The sequence below is a fragment of the Balaenoptera borealis genome (genome assembly GCF_965194805.1).
Source record: "Balaenoptera borealis genome assembly, chromosome: 4".
Classification (NCBI taxonomy): Eukaryota; Metazoa; Chordata; class Mammalia; order Artiodactyla; family Balaenopteridae; genus Balaenoptera; species Balaenoptera borealis.
This window is the reverse complement of record NC_138861.1, coordinates 109558041-109577580: the sequence shown is the minus strand read 5'-3', so window position 1 is coordinate 109577580 and position 19540 is coordinate 109558041. Positions and strand designations below refer to the sequence as shown.

The 19540-nt window shown below is 32.7% G+C and overlaps 1 protein-coding gene and 1 long non-coding RNA gene across 9 annotated transcripts in view; one reads left to right on the top strand and one right to left on the bottom strand.

The window, feature by feature from the left end:
- Window positions 1–19540, top strand: part of LOC309627530 — a 439048-nt gene that overhangs the window by 159468 nt on the left and 260040 nt on the right. The window lies entirely within an intron of this gene.
- RAB28 (RAB28, member RAS oncogene family) overlaps window positions 1–19540 on the bottom strand; it is a 99038-nt gene that overhangs the window by 78053 nt on the left and 1445 nt on the right. For all 8 annotated transcript variants that reach the window (XM_082389522.1, XM_082389526.1, XM_082389528.1 and 5 more), the window contains exons 2-3: window positions 15763–15859; window positions 10216–10304 (exon numbers count right to left, since the gene is read on the bottom strand). In XM_082389522.1, coding sequence (XP_082245648.1) covers window positions 10216–10304; window positions 15763–15859 — 186 coding nt within the window. The remainder of the gene's footprint in view (window positions 1–10215; window positions 10305–15762; window positions 15860–19540) is intronic.

Genomic DNA, 19540 nt, shown 5'->3' with positions numbered 1-19540 from the left:
GCATATTTAAGTCTGGACCCTAATGGCATTTATGTCTCCTTCTTCTTAAGTTATAATCATAAATGTTGACTACTTTTTTACACCTACTATGTACCAGACAGATATCTGGATCTTTTCATTAATCCTCACAAAAATCATGCAAGACTGGTATTATTATCCTCATTTTACTAATAAACACAAAGTCACATGGAGCCAGGATTTGAATCGAGGACTGAATGAATATAAAGTCCACCCATTCAGTCTACAAAAATTTGTCTGCCAACTATATATGCTAAGCATTGTGCTGGGTACCAGGGATATAAATTCCAACCTCAAGGAACTCACAGTCTTGCAGCAAAGCCAGGCACATAAGCAGACAAGTATATAACACACAAGTCATGGCCAATGATATGCTGGTAAATATTAATTAACCAGCTTGAGGCATGGCAGCCGTGGGGAAGGGATGAGAGAGTGTTATTTATAGCATCTGCCAATTTTTGTAGTGTAAATACTCCCCTGTGGTCATTTTAAAGCTATCAATGTCACTTCACTGAACAGAGTTGGGTAGGACACCACTACACAGCACTTCCATCATACAGATACACTAGATATAAATAACCTCAAGAGCGTAGACAACAGAAATATATAGTAAAATAATCAGTAAGTGATGCATTTTGATCATATAAATCTTTGTTTTTAATATAATTTATGAGTTTTTATATATTTTTTAATCATGAATATACTCAATAACCGGCTCACAAAAATTCCTGAAAATTTAACAATTAACTCTCCCAATGTGGCTCTAGCTTACTACTATTATGAACTTCCAGTACGATGCTCTTTTTTTCCAGTTTTATTAAGAAATAGTTGACATGCATCACTGTACAAGTTTAAGGCATACAGCATGATGGCTTAATTTACATATATTGCATGCTCTTTTATTAAACTACACTGGCCCCCAAGTCGCTTAGCTTCTCTGGGTCTCAAGTTATTTGCCTCTAAAGTTAGATCATTGAATTAGACACTCTATATCCCTTTCAACTTAATTATTCCATAATTTTTATGCAAAATTGTTTGTCTGATTTATTTTAGTAACTTATAAATCTATTTCTGCCCTCCCAAATGCTTTGAAATAATGCCCAGCACAGAATTATTTGAAATAATGAACATCCTACTTTTCTTATTAAGAATAATGCCCCAGAATTAGCCTCTGAACAAAGCTAATATTCAATCTATTGACTCCACCTCCAGTTGACATGAGTGATACAATATATTATGTTGAAAGAGCTCTGCCCTAGAAGTCAGATTGCCTTTGGATTGTAGTCCTGGACCTACCATCTATTGATCTTGGGCAATGCTTCTGTCATCTACCTTCATAATACCTGTCATGCCTAACTGATTATGTAAAGTAATAAAAATAGACAATTTAAAAACAACAAACTACACACTTACCGGGAATTTTTTTATTATTATTCTGAATGAATATGAATCACATTTTCAGGGCAAATGTGAGATTGTTTTCACTCTCATAAACTGAGCCTTGACCTATGGTGCCTCTTAAACCTTAAAATTTTTAGAACCCTTCTAATTAATATATTAAAATATTCATTGCAACATGGCTCAATATCTGAACATAATAGAATATATGCAAATAAAACATGGCCAGCATCTCTTGATAATCAGTACTAGACCAGAGCTATAGAATAAAAATTAACTATCATTGATCTAGACCAGGAGTTGGTAAACTACGGCCCCCAGGTCAAATCCAGCTCATAGCCTATATTTGTAAATAAATTTATTGAAACATAGTCACACTCACTTAAGTATTATTAATGGCTGCTTTTGCACTATAATGGCAGAGTTGAGTAGCTGCAGCAGAGACAGTCTGACCTGCAAAACCTAAAATATTTTCTATCTGGCTTTTCAAGGAAGTTTGCCAATTTCTCATCTAAACCAATATATCCCAATATTCTTCAGTCAGCAATACCTATGAATTATCCAGGACTCATAAGAAAGACAGAAGGATAAACACCTTTTCATTAATCTAGCTATCTACCAACCCAAACATCTATCGGCTCATATATCCATTTCTCAATACCATTTAATGCAAAAATTATGATTTTTATCTTTGCTCCTAATATGACAATTTTGTACCAGTTTTGACCAACACCCATGTGGTTAAAAACTGAGAAGGAGAAATGAGAAAACCAAAGACATTAACATAGAAAAGAAGTTCTAGGACTTTCAGTTTCAGCTCAGACATGTAAAGAGCTTGGAAGTCATCACTGTTCTTACAATAAGAAAAAAGCTGGACAAACTGAAAATCCATGACTTTTCTTGGACACAACAGAGAGCTGAGTTTGCAGGGCAAATTGCCACCCTGAAATCGGAGTGATGTGTGAATCCAGAGAGTCACAGCCAAAATCTGCTTACCTGGAACAAAAGCCACTAGAGCCAGTAAATAGTAGAAACATTTAAATGGTAATTTTGATGAATTGTTGGAGGCTGAGTGTGGGCTAGCTTGAGGATGAGAAACTCCTGGGGGACACAGTCTTTGGGATACCCCCATACTTTCATGTGTTTTACCTCTAGGAACCCCACAAGATCCTCATGGTGAAGAGTCAAGAAAAATCCCCTCATGGTTCTGGCATGAGAGGAGAGAAAGTAACCATTGTAAAATATGCCCAGAGCATTATCTGTAAAATGGCATCCTCCCAGGAAAAAAGCTCAGAGTCTTCTACCACATGAGAGAATGGCATTTTCCAACTCCCGCCCCTTCTAGTCATCCTGTCTCACCTAAATGAGAAAAGCTAAGAAATATCTATGAAGGTCACAGCCCAGGGACACAGATGCTTACGTCACACAAGGCTGTGCTTAATCATAAGAGTATAGAATGTTTCCCCTCTTCCATACTTTAACACACACCAATAGGGCTCCAGTATAATAGTAGATTACATTTGAAAGAGCTGCAAGACACAAACTCCAACAAAGGAAGAGTTCTTTTGAGATGCCCAAAAAGACAGGGGAGGAAAAACACAAGGACATTAGAGGAATTTGATGGCTCTGCCATCTAAAGATTCAGCAAACATTAAACACAGACCAACTCCTGGCCAAATTAATATAAAACCTCACACTAAAAGCCTATTTATTTGAGTTCTTATTACTCAATACATCATGTCTAGTTTTCAACACAAAATTAAAAGGCACACTAGAAGGAAGTTTGAAGAGAAAAAGCAAACATTAGAATCAGATTCAAAATTGAGACAGATTTTGGAATGATCAGAACAGGAATTTAAAATAAATGTAATTAACATTTTAAAGATTCTAATGGAAAAGGTAGAAAACATGAAAGAACGGTGGGTAATATACACAAAGAGATGGAAACATTAATGAATAATAACAAGGAAATGCTAGATATCAAAAATACTATAACAGAAATAAGGCCATTGATGAGCTCATCAGTAGACTGGACACAACCTAAGAAAGAAACAGCCAGCTTTAGGATAAGATAATAGAAACTTTCAAAACTGAAATGTAAAGAGAAAAAAGAATGAATAAAATACAATATCAAAGAACTATGGGACAATTCTGAATGTATATGACACATGGAACTGGAATACCAGAAGGAGAAGAGAAAATGGAACTTAAGAAATATTTGAAGTAATAATGGCCAAGAAATTGCCAAAATTAATTAAAGACACCATCCACAGATCCAGGAATCTCAGAGAACATCAAGTAGGATAAATACCAAAACATCTACACCTAGGCATCATATACTTAAACTCCATAAAACAAAACACAAAGAGAAAATCTTGAGAAAAGGTAGGGGGTGGAAGCCAAGGGGAGGGAGGGAATACTCTATCTATAGACCAACAAGGAGAAGAATTATAGAGAATTTCTCTTCAGAAACCAAGCAATTAAGAAAAGAATGGAGTGAAATTTTTAAGGTGTTGAAGAAAAGGACCAATCTAAAATTCTAGACATAAAAAATCCTTTTCTAAGTAAGGAGGAATAAAGACTTTCTCAGATAAACAAAAACTGAGGGATTTCATAGCCAGAAGACCTTCTCTGGAAGAAACGTTAAAAGAAGTTCTTCAAGAAGAAGGAAATGATACAGGTCAGAAACTCAGTTCTACATAAAGAAAGGAAGCATATCAGAGAAGGAACAAGAAAAGGTAAAAGAAAGTCATTAATTTTTCTTATTCTTAATTAATCTAAAATATAAATATTTAATACCAGTAACAAGGTATTGAGTGATTATAGCATATGGAAAAGAGAAATGAATGACAGTGATGCCATCAGGGACAGGAGGGATGAACTGAGAATATTCTTTTATGCAATATTTTATGAACTACACAGGAAGCAATGTAGTATCATATGACGGTGGACTTTGATTAGTATAAGATGCAAACTCTAGGGCAATTGCTTAAAAAACAAAGTTTTAGTATAATTGACAGACTAAGAGATAAAATGCTCAAATAAAACCAGAAAAGAAAGAGAAAAGGAGGGGGAGGGAGGGAAGCAAGCACAAGGATCAGAAAACAAACATGAAAGATATGAATCCAACTATATCAATAATCACTTTAAATGTGAATGGTCCAAATACACCAATTAAAAAACATTGTCAGAGTAGATGAAAAACCAAGACTCAACTATATGTTGCCTACAGGAAACACGCTTTAAATATAAAGACACAGGTTAAAAGTTAAGGGATAAAGAAATACCATGCTAAAAGAAGTGAAAAGAAAGCTGGAGCAGCTATATTAATTTCAGACAAAGCAGACTTCAGAATAAGGGAAATCATGAGGTATAAAGATTGGCATAATGGTAAAGGGGTTAATTCTCCAAGAAAACATAACAATCCTTTGTGTATATACACTTAATAACAGAGTATCAAAATATGGAGCCCAAAACTGATAGAACTGTAAGGAATTCAAAATCCACAGATCCACTAATATAGTTGGAGATTTCAACACCCCTTTTCCATTAATTGATATATCAAGCAAGCAGAAAATCAGTAAGTTGACCTGAACAGCAGTAACAATCAGCTTCATCTAATTGACATTTATAAAACAGTCCATCCAACAACATTAAAAGGTACCCTCTTCTCAATCTCATATGAAACATTCACCAGATAGACTACATTCTGGACCATAAAACACACCTTGACAAATTTGTAAGAATAGAAATCATACCAAGCATGTTCTTAGATTACAATGGAATCATTAGAATAATAGAAAGAGCTGGAAAAACTCAAAATATGTTGAAATTAAACAACATACTTCTAAATAACACCTGGGTCGAAAAAGAAGCCTCAAGAGAAGTTTAAAATATCTTAAATAAAATACAACCTATCAAAACTTGGAGATACAGCAAAAACAGTACTTCGAGGAAAATGTAGAGCACTGAATGTATATATCAGAAGAGAAGAAACATCAAAAATCTAAGCTTCCACTTTAGAAAACTGAAGAAGAGCAATTTAAACTTAGTGCAAGCAGAAAAAATAGTAATAATAAAAATTAGAGCAGAGATCAATGAAACTGGAAAGAGGAAAACAACAGAGAAAATTAATAAAAACCAAAAGTTGGTAACCTCTAGCCAGACTAACCAAAAAGAAAGACAGAGACAGAGTCAGAGAGACAGAAAGATAAAGAAAGAGAAGGCACAAATTAACGAGGGGTCATGACTACGGGTTCCCACAGACATTAAAAAAATAATGAAGGAATAATATGAACAACTCCATAGCCCAAAATTTGAAAACATAGGTGAAATGAACCACTTCCTTGAAACACACAAACTACCAAAACTCATACAAGCTGCCACAGACTCCCAGGGCCTCTACCCACCAGCTTCAGCACACCAAAGCCAAACCTCTAAGTACTCATCTCTTTGGGAGCCTATAATATAAGTACCCTCAAAGCCCTGAGTCTCTCACCCCATCAATCAATCTAGTTCTCTTCTGATTCCTTTCAAAAAACTATCAGAAAGTACAACTCCCTTGGAAATGCAACACATCTTGGCAACAACTCAAGTCTAAGAAGAATCTACGGGGAACTGCTGGAAATAACTGTTTCTTGGCAATCTTGTGGCCATCTAAACCCACCACCATATCTCATGTCCCTGATACCCTCTTTTATCACCTATCCACCATTTATCCTTCTACTATGTCTTCATCCCCATACTTTCCTGTGCTTCCTCTTCCTAATTTACCCTCCACCTGCTCCTCTTTCTAAATTTTTCTGCCATGACTTTTGGAAATGAGACTTCAAGTTTAATAAATCCTTCTACATCTTCAAATTCTTCACAAAAATTTCCTCCATCTTCTATGCCTTAACTTCACTTTCCTCACCCCCCCCCGCGATTGCCAAAAGATATTACCACCCCTTCTCTTTATAAACCTTAAGACTTTTAGTAAATATTGCATAATATTATATAGTACTTTGTTTTCATCTATTTCACTTATCACCATATCTAGTAAGCATGATGAGTCAGTAAACCAAATGGATACCATTTTCAAAAGAAAAACTGACAGCAGTCTTGAAGGAACAAACACTGTGGCAACACTTAACAGTATTATAAGGAATTTCAAAATTTAGTTCTAAAATTTAACAGATACAGTACATACAATTTAGTGAAAGTTACCCATTTCCAAAATACAGGTATTTTTTTCTCCCTGATTTGTACAACAAATAATCTACTTTAGTTTTTAATTAAATATAGAAATGAATTAAATCATATAGAGTATACAATAGTCATAACCACATATACTGCACTTTGCTGTATAAGTACTACCTGTAAGAAGGAACACTAATGCAAGAGACGTCTGTAAATATTATAAGTTGACAAATATCCAACTAAAAAATTCATGGTAAGAGACAGCAGAGGGTCTCAGGGAGTCCAACTTTGAGATATGCTCTCTCCCCAGTTGTCATACTGGCACCATATCCTTTTGTTGGTGGTTAACAGGGTGGCTCATCTGTGTGGGGCACTGGTACACAATAGTAGTTATGTTCTACCTCACAAATGAGTACACTTCATTGAGTTTATACTCAGTAGGGCAGTGTTTGCAAACCACTTAGATTCCAGGACGGAAAGAGCTACAAAAATGAAACATCCAGTCCTTCTCTGAGGTTTGTTATTAGCCTCTGTTAGCCACAGGTTACAGGGCACTAAACACTATGTACTGTGTGTTTGCTTGTAACCACTATGAAAAATAGCCTATAACATCTTTCTGAAGACTCCTAGAAAATTTTAAGTTAATTTAAAATCTGGGAATTTAACTGGGACATACTTCAATTCTTAGAACTAGTTTTTGACAAAATACCTCACTAATTCTTTCTTCGGTGTCTATTCAATTTTGTTTCAACCAACACTATTCAATACACTATCACTAAAATTTAATGCTACTGGTGGGGAAAAAGTGAAGAGGGTAAAATCATCAGTTTTATCTGAATCTAAGTTAATTCCAGCCTACAAATAAGCTTCTTCCTGGATAAGAAATGCTTTAGAAAAATGGATTCACAGAGCTTAACAGCCCAGATACGTGTAAGATAATTCTTTCCATACACATTACATAAGTTAGAGAACCTAAAACAAAATCCTAAATAAGACATTATACTGATGTCCTCAAAACAGCTTGTCAAAGCATTTCTGAAAGACTTCTATCATGTAGCATGTGCACAAAAGTCCAAAGTATTCGTGAGATGGGCAACGTACAGCATCTACAACAACTCTAGAAGCCGTATAGATCTACTTTGAAGAAAAGTTATGTAATTATTATAAAACTATTAAATGCTATTAAAATGTTTATGAAAACACTGTTTTTTTAAAAGTAACGTTTCTCCCAATTTATGGTAGTGAACTGTAGTCTGAGCTTCTCTGGCCTGGGTAAAAAATTTACATGTATTTTAACAAAAGAAACTACTGGCAAATTTACTTAATTATATTTTACATAGCATTTAATTTAGAATCTCTGGAAAGCAGAGAAAATTTATGACAACTCATTTTATCATCTCAAAATTCCTACTTTCCTGGGACGATTTCATGAAAATGTTCATGAAATTCCTACAAACACTTTATTACATTGCTTTTTAATAAAACAGGGTATATGATTTACAGAGATGGTAAAGTATAAACAATGTAAGACACTGTCAAAAGAGAAAAAAATCAACATGTACCTTCGAAATAGAAATCTCATGTGACATTCTCTTTCTCCCAAGATGTGAAGTACATTAGAAAAGAACAGACATTTCACTAAACTCAAGTATCCTCAGAAATGATGGAAATTTTTTAAATTTGCCCACTAATGTCTGCTGACTTTAAGCAGCTATGTAATAGCATAAAACATATAAAGAACTGATTTGAGGGGATGGTCACACAACACTGTGAATGTACTATATACGACTGGTTATATACTTTAAAAATTGTTAATTTTATATTATGTGAATGTCATATCAACATTAATTTTCATATAATAATTTTATAATATTAATAAATTTAAATTTTCTATAAATCAAATAAAATTTTTTAATGATTTGAAGTAAGGTAAAATTAAGAGTCTAACCCATAAACATTACATTCCCCTAATTTTTAAGTGAAAAAAATGTATTAATTGAATGTTATATTATTATTTACTCTGAAATGCATAAAAACTTCCCATTCTCCACTAACTTTAGGTATATCTATAAACCATAAAAAGCTATTCTATTTGACATTCAGAGTCAAATATCATTAGAAGCTTGACTAATCTAGTTTTCATTTTTTTTAAATCCAATATGTGTCCATGAAGATAGATTTCAATGGAGCAAAGATGAAAGAGATTGTTATTTTCAAATCCCATTTTACCAACTAGGTGAATGAAACAAGGACTGTGGCTTCCCACAAATCTCTGTCCAGCAATTTCTCTTTAGCTTAATATCTACTTTAAACATAATCAGTTTAAAACAGAAACACACAACAATGAAAAAGCCAGACACAAAAATCTGAGACATATTTTTTAAGAGAAAAACGAACAGTCATAAAATATTAAGTCATATGGTCACAAGTGAAAATGTTAAGTGAGCAGAAATATTTTCCAGGAGACAAAGAACAACGTAGAAGAAGAGGCAAAGAAGGGTCTCAGAGCCAAATCTATATATCGATAACGCAAAAAACAAAACCCTAGGGCCTTTATATGTGATTAAGAACCATATGAGCCTCATCCTTCTCTGAATATTTTATAATTCAGAATCTATTTTCCATTCAAAATTAAGGCAATGGTATTTGTTAAGTATCAAACTTCATACAGCAGAGTGCTTAATATTCTGTCATCATCTTCTAGATTCATTTCTTATGAGCAACCCAGCTCCACATAACCAAGTTATGATTCTCGACTTAAAATATCGAATTCCAATAAAAAACTAAATGAGGATTATGAATATTATCCCCCCCAATACCTCATGATCATATGAAAGATACACACTAACTCAAAGTAGAAGAAAAAGCAAAAATAAACAGCATGTCAATAATTAATTTGTTAAGTATATTAATTACTACTATGCAAATTTTCTATTTGTATAATTTAATTTTAAAACTTATAAATTATGTCTATACAAGCTAATGTACCAAAGAATTTTTGTTATATAATCATTCAAGTGGTTTTTCTTACTCTACACAGATTTTCTTCTGAAAAGACACCCACCACACATGACTATCATGTTAAAATGCTGTATGTGCTTCATATATATAATTAGTCATATTTAGTTTTCTGATACAATATATTGATATATTTGTTAAATCTGAAGAACTATAAATATTTACTAGACTAATTCACGGCACAAAAATATATAGGCATATATGTATGTTTTTTGTCCTTGCAACTTAAAATGAAATTAAATTTTCCTCTCTAATATTTATCATTCAATTTATGTATTCTGTAAGTAGTCCACAGAACCAAATCAGTTACTAAATATCAAAATATCATTTATCACTGCATGTATTCAACTGCTGACAATAGTATTAGTAATATAAGTAGCATATGAAAGCTATTAGAGTCATCCAGTTCCCTGACCCAAATCATTCCAAACATGATTTTGGTGGAGGATGAAATCAAAGGATTAGCACAAATGTAAAATCAGTCTCCCTACATACCAGATAAAAATCAAGGTAGAAAGAGCATGTATGTGTGTGTGTACCTGCTTGTGTGTTTGTAAGGAGAGTATCTTCAGCACTGGAATAATCATACAATTCGTTTCATACCTGTGCTCCATAGATATATTTATCCAACATCTTGCCTCCTATTGTCTGCCCTCCTATGTCCCAAACTTGAAGAGTAACATTCAAGTTTCCTAGAATATAAAACAATGAATATAAAAATAAGAATACAAAAAAAGTTAAGGAACAATATAACAATTGAATACAGTTTCACAGAACATTAAGTCACAGTGATAAACTCTGAACCTAATTTGTCTTTTATTCTGCATGTTCACATGGTCACATATTTGGAATTGTGAAATAATGTTGTCAAAAGAGATAACAGTGGGAAATTTAGATTTACACTTTACCCCATTTCCATGAAACCACATTTATAATCACCTTCAAAACAAAAGAAAATAAAGAAAGCTTTAATTCACAAACTTCTTTAACCTTAAAGAATTTTTTTTCTTAAACAGAGCATAAAACAATAAAGCACTTATATGTGGAGTAAGATACATAATCTAAAAATTAAAAGTGAACTTTATATACTAATGTACCTTATTGCACATAATGAATTTTCCTGTAAGTTCTAAACTCCATAGGTTCTAAAACTCACAGATTACTAATAGACTACAAAAATGGTCCCACAGGGCTTCCCTGGTGGCGCAGTGGTTGGGAGTCCGCCTTCCGGTGCGGGGGACGCGGGTTCGGGCCCTGGTCTGGGGGGATCCCGCATGCCGCGGAGCAACTGGGCCCGTGGGCCGCAGCTGCTGGGCCTGCGCGTCTGGAGCCTGTGCTCCGCAGCGGGAGAGGCTGCGGTGGTGGGAGGCCCGCGCACCGCGATGGGGAGTGGCCCCCGCTTGCCGCAACTGGAGGGGGCCCTCGCGCAGAGACGAGGACCCAACACAGCCAAAAAGAAAAAAAAAATCGATCAATCAATAAATGAATAATTAAAAAAAAAAAAAAAATGGTCCCACAGTTTCAACTTCAATGAATTTTTAAATTTGAATGTCAGCTACTATATACAATAGTGAACATAATTTTAAAATTATATGTTTTGAAATTTAACCCATAAAATATAAACATTTTGACAGCCCTCTTCAGAACTGATTAGCTTACATACCCAGTATATCACTAAATATTATGATGCATTTATATCTGTTCAAAGCGTTCCACTGAAACAGATTATAATACGTGCTTCAAAGCCCGCATAAAATAGTCTAACAAATCTCTTCCCCATACAAACATTATAAAAGCATTCTAAAATACTAAAGGGCAATCTTTAAAATTCTTTTGTCCATTTTGCCAAATATTTACTTGTTAAAAAATTATAAGTTATTCTCTATTATCAATGCAATTACAAAATTTAAAGATCAAGTTCAATATGCTTTGCAGTTTAACATTTCAAACTATTTCTCCTAATAAAATTATGCAGTTTTCTCCAAAGGTAGACAAAATCTCAACTAGTACCTTCAAAATGAGCTCCCACACCAAAAATGTATCTTTCTGAATGATTTGCAAATCAGGAAAACTCAAAAACTTAGACACTAAGAAACTAGTCTCACTTCAAATACAAACCAGAAAAGGATTATATAGATATGAATTTTTATGCCAATGCAAAACACTAAAACTGGAGAATGTTAGTCACACCATTCAGTGTTGCAACTGAAAAGAAAGTATGACACTGGATTAACCAGCCAAGTTTTACCCTTAACTCTAAGTCTTGTTGGGTCTGTATTACAATCTTTCCATTATTTGGATGTAGGTCTGTTCCATCTGCCAACCTGCAGAGGATTTACATGAGCAACTTTCATTAGCATTAATGAGAGCTACTAAAGTTCATCACCCATCATCATTCCCAAATATACACACTCTCAACGCTCACAGAGTAATGACAGAAATGTTCTTAAAGGTCTATGAATAAAAAAACCAAAATGTCACACACTAAGACTTCCCCAACAACTTGTGTAAACCCAATATCTTAAAAATCTAAATTTTTCGATACTCAAAATTCATTCTCCTACAATGCTGTCTCAAATTAAGCAGGTGAGAAAGGGCTAGTCGACACTGTAAGTTTATCAAAAAGTTTCAGAAGCCCCTAGATAAACAGGCAGTACTCTGTTCATTTTACTCTCAAAATTCTTTAGTTACTTGTTTATTTCAAAAAACAGTACTCAACAATATTAACTTTTTTAAGTAAGATTTTAGGCAACTTTTAATAAAGGGCATTTAATCCCATTTTCTTCAAGTTCAATAAATCCTATCACTTAACTTCATATCAAGAAATATGAAGCTTTTTTCCTTTAAGTTCTGATACTTAGTTATGATATTTAGATCTTATCCTATCTGTAACTTTAGAAACATGATCTTCATTACATGTTTTCAAATTCTGACTACATCATTTCAAGACTGACTCTAAATCGTTTATAACTATCTCCCACCTGAGAGGTTTATATTTGTGTGTTGAGGATATTTTTTAAATCCATACTTTTCCAAATAAACACTGTTTGTTGTTCTTGGCTTGTTTTTCTTTAATACACATATTCTAGTGCCTCAGATAAAAATAGCTATGCAATACTAATAACCCACTAATACACAATGCTAGCCAAAAAATAAACAAACTTTTGCTATCGTTATAGCTTCAACAAATGATATTAACTTCATAGTTATTTCATGTATCTAGAAAAGTATTTTTAACTTCCACATTTGAATTTTAGGCTTATTAACACATAAAAATAAAAATAAATGGGAGTTCCCTATTTGGGAAACAAAATAATATAGAATTCAAATTAATATTCCTTTTAGTTTTTGCAAGCAAAAACATATGAAGGCTTCCAGTATATTTTCAAAATGACATGCCTATAAAGCTACATAAGAATTTTCAAATAATCAACATTGAAAATTTTTTTAAAACCAAGAATCCATCTAATATAAATTTCTAACTAATAAAGAATGTTAAGGAGGAAACTGTCAGTAATCTAATCCCAAATGCAAAATACTAGAAAATTCCTGCTCTTCTGTAAGCAATGACATTTAACTAGGGAAAAAAATAAATAAATGAGGTGACAAAATACAGGTAAGTTGCTTTTGGTATGAATCAAAGCCACCAAGAGGATTCAACAGTGACCTTGTAAAAGTACACTTGGTGCCTTGGTTAACCTTACTTAAAGTGCTGCATAGTCAAGATGGAACTAAAAACACAAGTCTGCCCACTTCTTGTACTAAAGACTTAGAAATCCTTTTCACAGTAGAACGCTGTTTACTGACTGTACCCACAAGCTTCCTGAAAGTATTTTGACTAAGGCTCTTAAGAAGCTCTATCAGCAGAATCTCTGACTAACAGATACACTATTTTAAGCAGTAAAATCTGCACAGTGGTTGCATCCAGACTATACAGCATACCAGATCATGAAATATACTAACATGGATGAGTATTTGCAGAGTAATGACCTTGAAAACTTGCATGAAGAGAATGTCAATAGATGAACAGGAGGTATTACACCTCTAACAATGTGAATGGACAGAAGACTTACTAGAATACTAACAAATATTAGATTTGCCTCCTATGCTGCTGTACCATAAATTCAATTAATGCTGCCTGTAATGTTTTAGCAAATGATACAAATATTAATCCTTGGACACAGTGAATTAAAATTAAAGTTAAAGTATATAAAGGGTATACTATAAACCTTTTAATTTATTAACCTCATTTCTTAATGTACCTATTAATATAAAATCAAGTTACATTAAAACAATTTTTTCTTACTGAAACTTCTACCACAATTTTGAGTCCATTAAATAGAATAAAACCAACTGCCGTTTTATAAAAAAAGATTTTTTTCTGGAACTCTGCCCATCAAAATAAAACCTTAATCAGGAAAATTAAAATATATATTCATTAAGAGTATATATTTCCTAATGTCATTTTTAACCTAAGTACTTTCTAACTCTAAAATATCATATTATAAATTTGGATTTCAAAAATACCAAATATTTTTTACAAAGTCATCAAAATTTAAAAATCGGTAGTATTGTGCAAAAAATCAGAAATCATCATATATTTTACATATATAAAATGTCTAAAACCAGTCTTAAAATGTTTTTAATGTTTGAGTAGGTGCTTGCTCCTTTATTTAAGTCTTTGAACTGAAAAATCAGAAAAATTAAACAATATTAATAATATAGAAAGTTAGTGCTTTTGCTAATTAGCATCGAAAACAAAACAGTCAGTAATTAAATACACTTTGAGGCTCTCTGTGTACAACTGGCATCTCTGAAAAAACTGTTGCAAAATAAGTTTTCAGTATGTATATTATGTGATTTGTACATGTATTCTACTAGTGACTGTTGTAAATATTCTGAAAGCAGTATTAACCTATCCATAAGAGTGAGAATAATAAAAATGAGATTTTCAGTTTTGAATACATTAAAAGAAAATACAAATGAAACAAAATACACGTTTCTCATTAAATCTCTTTCTGAATAATAACTCAGTAATGGCAAAATGGAATTCTTCTCTTAAGCTATATCTTCTAATTTATTTTTCATTGGTAGCCGAATACCAACCATCACAAAATATAAGAGAGTATATTACTAGTGAAGTATACAGAATACCTTCAATTACCAAGAGTTTTTATTAGCTGTTCTAAAACATTCATAGAGAGTTGTCTGATAGATGTAGTATTTGAGAGGTTAATGTATTTCAAAAATATTATAATTTATTAAACCGCTTCCCACTGTATCACTCACGTTCCAGTACATGAATCTGACACTACACTTGCAACTGTTTTTATTCAAATGTGTTTCCTCAGAGAGGAGAAAGATGGACTAGTTTATGAAGTCAATCAAGATAAACTGCTTTTAATAAAATACTTTAAACATATAATTTAAGCACAAGTGAATAGACAGAGCATTTTAAAGCCCCAATTGTTCAGAAACTAACTTAAAACAGAAACCACTCTTTTTTTGTTATTATTTCCCTGTATTTCCCACAAAATGTGCTGCAACTGGCATCTAAATAGTTTCTTTGCATGGTGAACTGAAACATCTTGAATGCTCAAACTGTATTTTTATGAGTGCCTAGGGACCCTAAATTTTAGTGGTCTATTAAATACCAGCAATTTCATGCTGCCTTGCATAAAACAGCATTCACATATTAGAGCACAGAAGTTCCATAGCTACATTATACTTCTGTTCCAACTTTCTCTCAAACAAAAAACTGAAGCAGAGGTTAATCAAAATAATATTTAAAAAAATAATCCTTTCCAGTCTTCTCACATTTAGTTCATACAATACCTGTTGATAATTATATGGCATTTGATTTTGTTTTTAACTTTAGAATTTTATAAGCAACTATTGTTTATCCTCAAAAAATGTGCAGTGGTCAAAAACAGTGGGAGAGTGGGGAGGATATAAACTTTTTCCTTACACACATGGACAGTATGTCTTCATGGTAGATGCTGATGAAAGTTAACCTCCCTAAGATAGATTTACTGATTACATATATTTTCACATACAAACAGCCCCAAAATTTATTTTACACATTTCTGCTTATGTCTCTTATTGTCAGATATGGACAATTTTCTATGTTAAGACGTTTTAGTCTCTTACCTGGCAACATTATTCTTCTCAAAAAGAAATCCAGTCCTATAGTTTGTTTGTACTGTTTCCCAAAAGTTTCTTGAGCAAAACACGTAGCTAAGGAGGTCTAAAAAATTGATGCACAGAATATCAAAATTAATGTCTTTGTTTTAGAAATGTAAACATAAAATCACTACTAAATCTTATTAAGTAATCTTAATATTTATACTCCCATTAATCCATCAAGCAACTTTAAGCAGTACTAATCAGTTACAAGGGGAAGAGGAACTTAACATTCCACTAGGTAAATTTCACTTGCCAACCAGCTATCAGTGGCAACAACAGACTAATCGGCTAAATCTCTTTAAATCCCCTGATTGTCAAGCTCCCTACTCCTTGCTGGAAATTAGAATATGAGAATTATCAACAGAGAAAACTAAAACAACATGATCAAAGATCTGAATCTTATATGTCCCTATATATCAGTTCAATACAACTTTCAGAGATGTTTCATTTCTGAGGCTAAACATCTGAGTAGTTTGTGCCCTCAGCCAATAAGAAGTAGAACTAATTAAGGAGAGGAAAGCCTGTTTATAGAATTTCCTTTCTTTTTCCCCCCCAAGAAACATGTTTAATTTTTCTCTACATTAAAAATGTTGTACTTCCCTGGTGGCGCAGTGGTTGGGAATCCGCCTGCCAGTGCAGGGGACACGGGTTCGAGCCCTGGTCCGGGAAGATCCCACATGCCATGAAGCAACTAAGCCCGTACGCCACAACTACTGAGCCTGCGCTCTAGAGCCTGCGTGCCACAACTACTGAGCCCACGCACCTAGAGTCCGTGCTCCACAACAAGAGAAGCCACCGTACCACAACAAAGACCCAACACAACCAAAAATAAAATATAAATAAATAAATAAATTTATTTTTTTTAAATGTTAAATGAAAATGATTCTATAAAATGACTGATAATATTTCTTTTAAATTAAGAAGTTGGTATTTTTAAGATTAATATTAAGCAGACAAAAATAAATATATTCCATCCAAGAACCATAAAGCTTAAAAGTCAAAAGAATACTATAACCAGAACAAATATATATCTACATTTTTTAAATAACAACTCTAAGCTACATTCAAAACTCTAGAGTTTCCTTAGGGTACCATTTCTTACCAAAGCAAAAGAATAATCTAGTAACAACTGAAATAACTCAATAACTCAAAAGCTTCTTAAACATTTTAAATGCATTATTTATTTATTTGTAAACTTCCCCAAAAAGAAGAGAAAGGGAGTTTCATGAAGCTTTTATGCTCTTCAAGACAGATTCCTAAAGTTAAGGAAAAATAGCTCTTTCTTATTTTAAAAGTTAAAATTAGATGTCAACTCCTAAATAATGAAAACTAAGATAAAATTTCCAAGATAGCTTACTATAATTAATTACAACATAAGTACAGTAGTGCAAAAGAAAACTTGGCCAAACTTCAATTCCTTTAAACAAAAAGACCTAAAATTCCTTTGACATAAGAACCATATTTTTCATATAAATGGCAATTTGCACACACTAACTCCAATTCTTTTAATATTTAAATACTCAGCATTTGTAAGAAACCACTAAAATATTTGGTCAAATATTTATTGAGCACCATAAGAAAGATGTTCTGCTAGACTCCGAGAAATAAACTCACTACACCAAAATGAAAATTCATTTGGCTTGCTTGATAATATAAAAACTAAGACATTAGAAAAAAAAAAAGTAAGCATTCCTTTTTAAATCTTTTTTCATTTAGCCTTGTTTATGCCATTGAGCTTATTTAACTTAGAGCACAAAATCATCTGTGAAGAGGCTCAGAGTTCTAGAGAAAAATAATTAACACTACTTATACTATTACAGATATTTCAAAATGTTTAATATATGGATGGCTGAAACACTTTTATAAGTCTAAGAGAAACTCAAGGCACATGTAACTTCAGCTTAGTGTTTCTTTTCCTAAAAATCGGACTTCTAGAATTTGAAAGCCTCACACTTTTGAGGCAAACATAAAGCTAGAATTTTCAATTGGAATAGAGTACAATCTGTCAAAAGTATAGGTCATTGCGAACAAAGAATATTAAAATGGGTTCTTATACCATCTCCAGACATCTCACTATAAAAATTAAACAGAGAATCAACTGAATCAGTGGGAAGGAGGCACATCCTCTTCAATTATCTAGATATTACGCTATCTTTCTCATTCAATAATTTCTCAGAAGTCATTGTATAAATACCCTTTTTAAACAATTATGAAGAGAACAACCATCTTTCATATCTGTAACTTTTTTTTCTGATTCTTTATAGTTTTTTTGTTTGGTGAACTTCTGCTAACAATTTTTAACCATACTACATTTACTAATACTGAAAAGACACCATAAAAGAATATTTTGCCTCAAAAAAAATCTTAAGTATATAATAAAATCCTAAGTATGACTCAAAACAGGAAAGAAATAGAAACACGTGTTAATAGCAGGAGGAGCTAAATTTCTCTTGAATAAACTGTTAGTGGTTATCTCAATATTCTCTTGCTTTTGTAAGGGTGTATAAACATGCCCTGAGTTAGAACTAGCAAGAAAAACTGATACTAGAAAAAATGGCCAGGTGTTAAATCAGGCTACAAGCAAGAATGAAAGAGAGGCTGAATTCATAATAGAAAAGGACAATAAAAGAAATAGAATGGGAATGTTGGTAGCTGCCAATAATATGGCAATAATCTGAAAACTGAATAGGGTATGGAAAAAAACAAAAGCTGATGTATGAATAATGAAAAAAGGTTAGATTTCTGATGCTGGTATCCAGAAATTTCTGGCAGAAAAAAATCTTTACAATTTTAAAATAGATTAGTCAAGATGACAAAGACTAAATCAGAACGCCATAAACAGTATCACCGTTATCCTTTGAAGCAGAATGATAATCCTAATTCAATAATATAGAAGGAAAAACATATGCTTTGTTGTACACTAGATAAAATTTTTGACAGAGATGAAAAATCATAATTATTCACACTAAATTAGTAACAAGAGGAAAATGTATGACAGCCTAGATGAAAAACCTAGATAGGAATTATGAACAAATTTCAACAGAGAAATACATGTATGATAATGGATGAATACTGGGAAATAAATTAACAAAAATTTAAAGAATTACGATAGAATGTAGGATAATGGACAATTTTTGTGTCTTTTTATAAGTGTATTAGTGTTATAGACAGTCACTATAGTTTTAAACAGGAAATAAATTCAGTTATGAGTTGACCATAAAAAGATTTAGGAAATGAAAAATTAGAAGACATTCAAAAGAAAATACGAATGATGAAAAAACTATAAAAATGAACTTAAAATTTTTACTGAATAAGGGTGTTAGAAACAATGCTGATTCATTTAAAACAACTCATCCATTCAAAAAGTTGTTACAAGTGTACAAAAAGTCATAATTAATACTTTATAAAGAAAAGTGATCCCAAGTTCTTTTCTTCCTCAAAATGTTTAAAAGTAATCAAAGCATATTGTTGTTTTTCCTCAATAATAACAATCAATAACAAAATATCAGGGATGGCAAGAAAGAAATTAACAAGAATCCTCCAAATCCTGCATATGAATGACACCTTTCCCTAGGGCCCTAGGAACTCAAATCTCAGAACGAAAGACAGGAGCAGCTGTGCAGTGCCAACTGCCAGGGAAGATGTATCGAGCAGTCGTCACCATAGGAACCAGGGTCCAAACTACACCAGGAACACGAAAACGTGAAGCCGAAAACGGTAAACTGGTAACAATAATAACCAG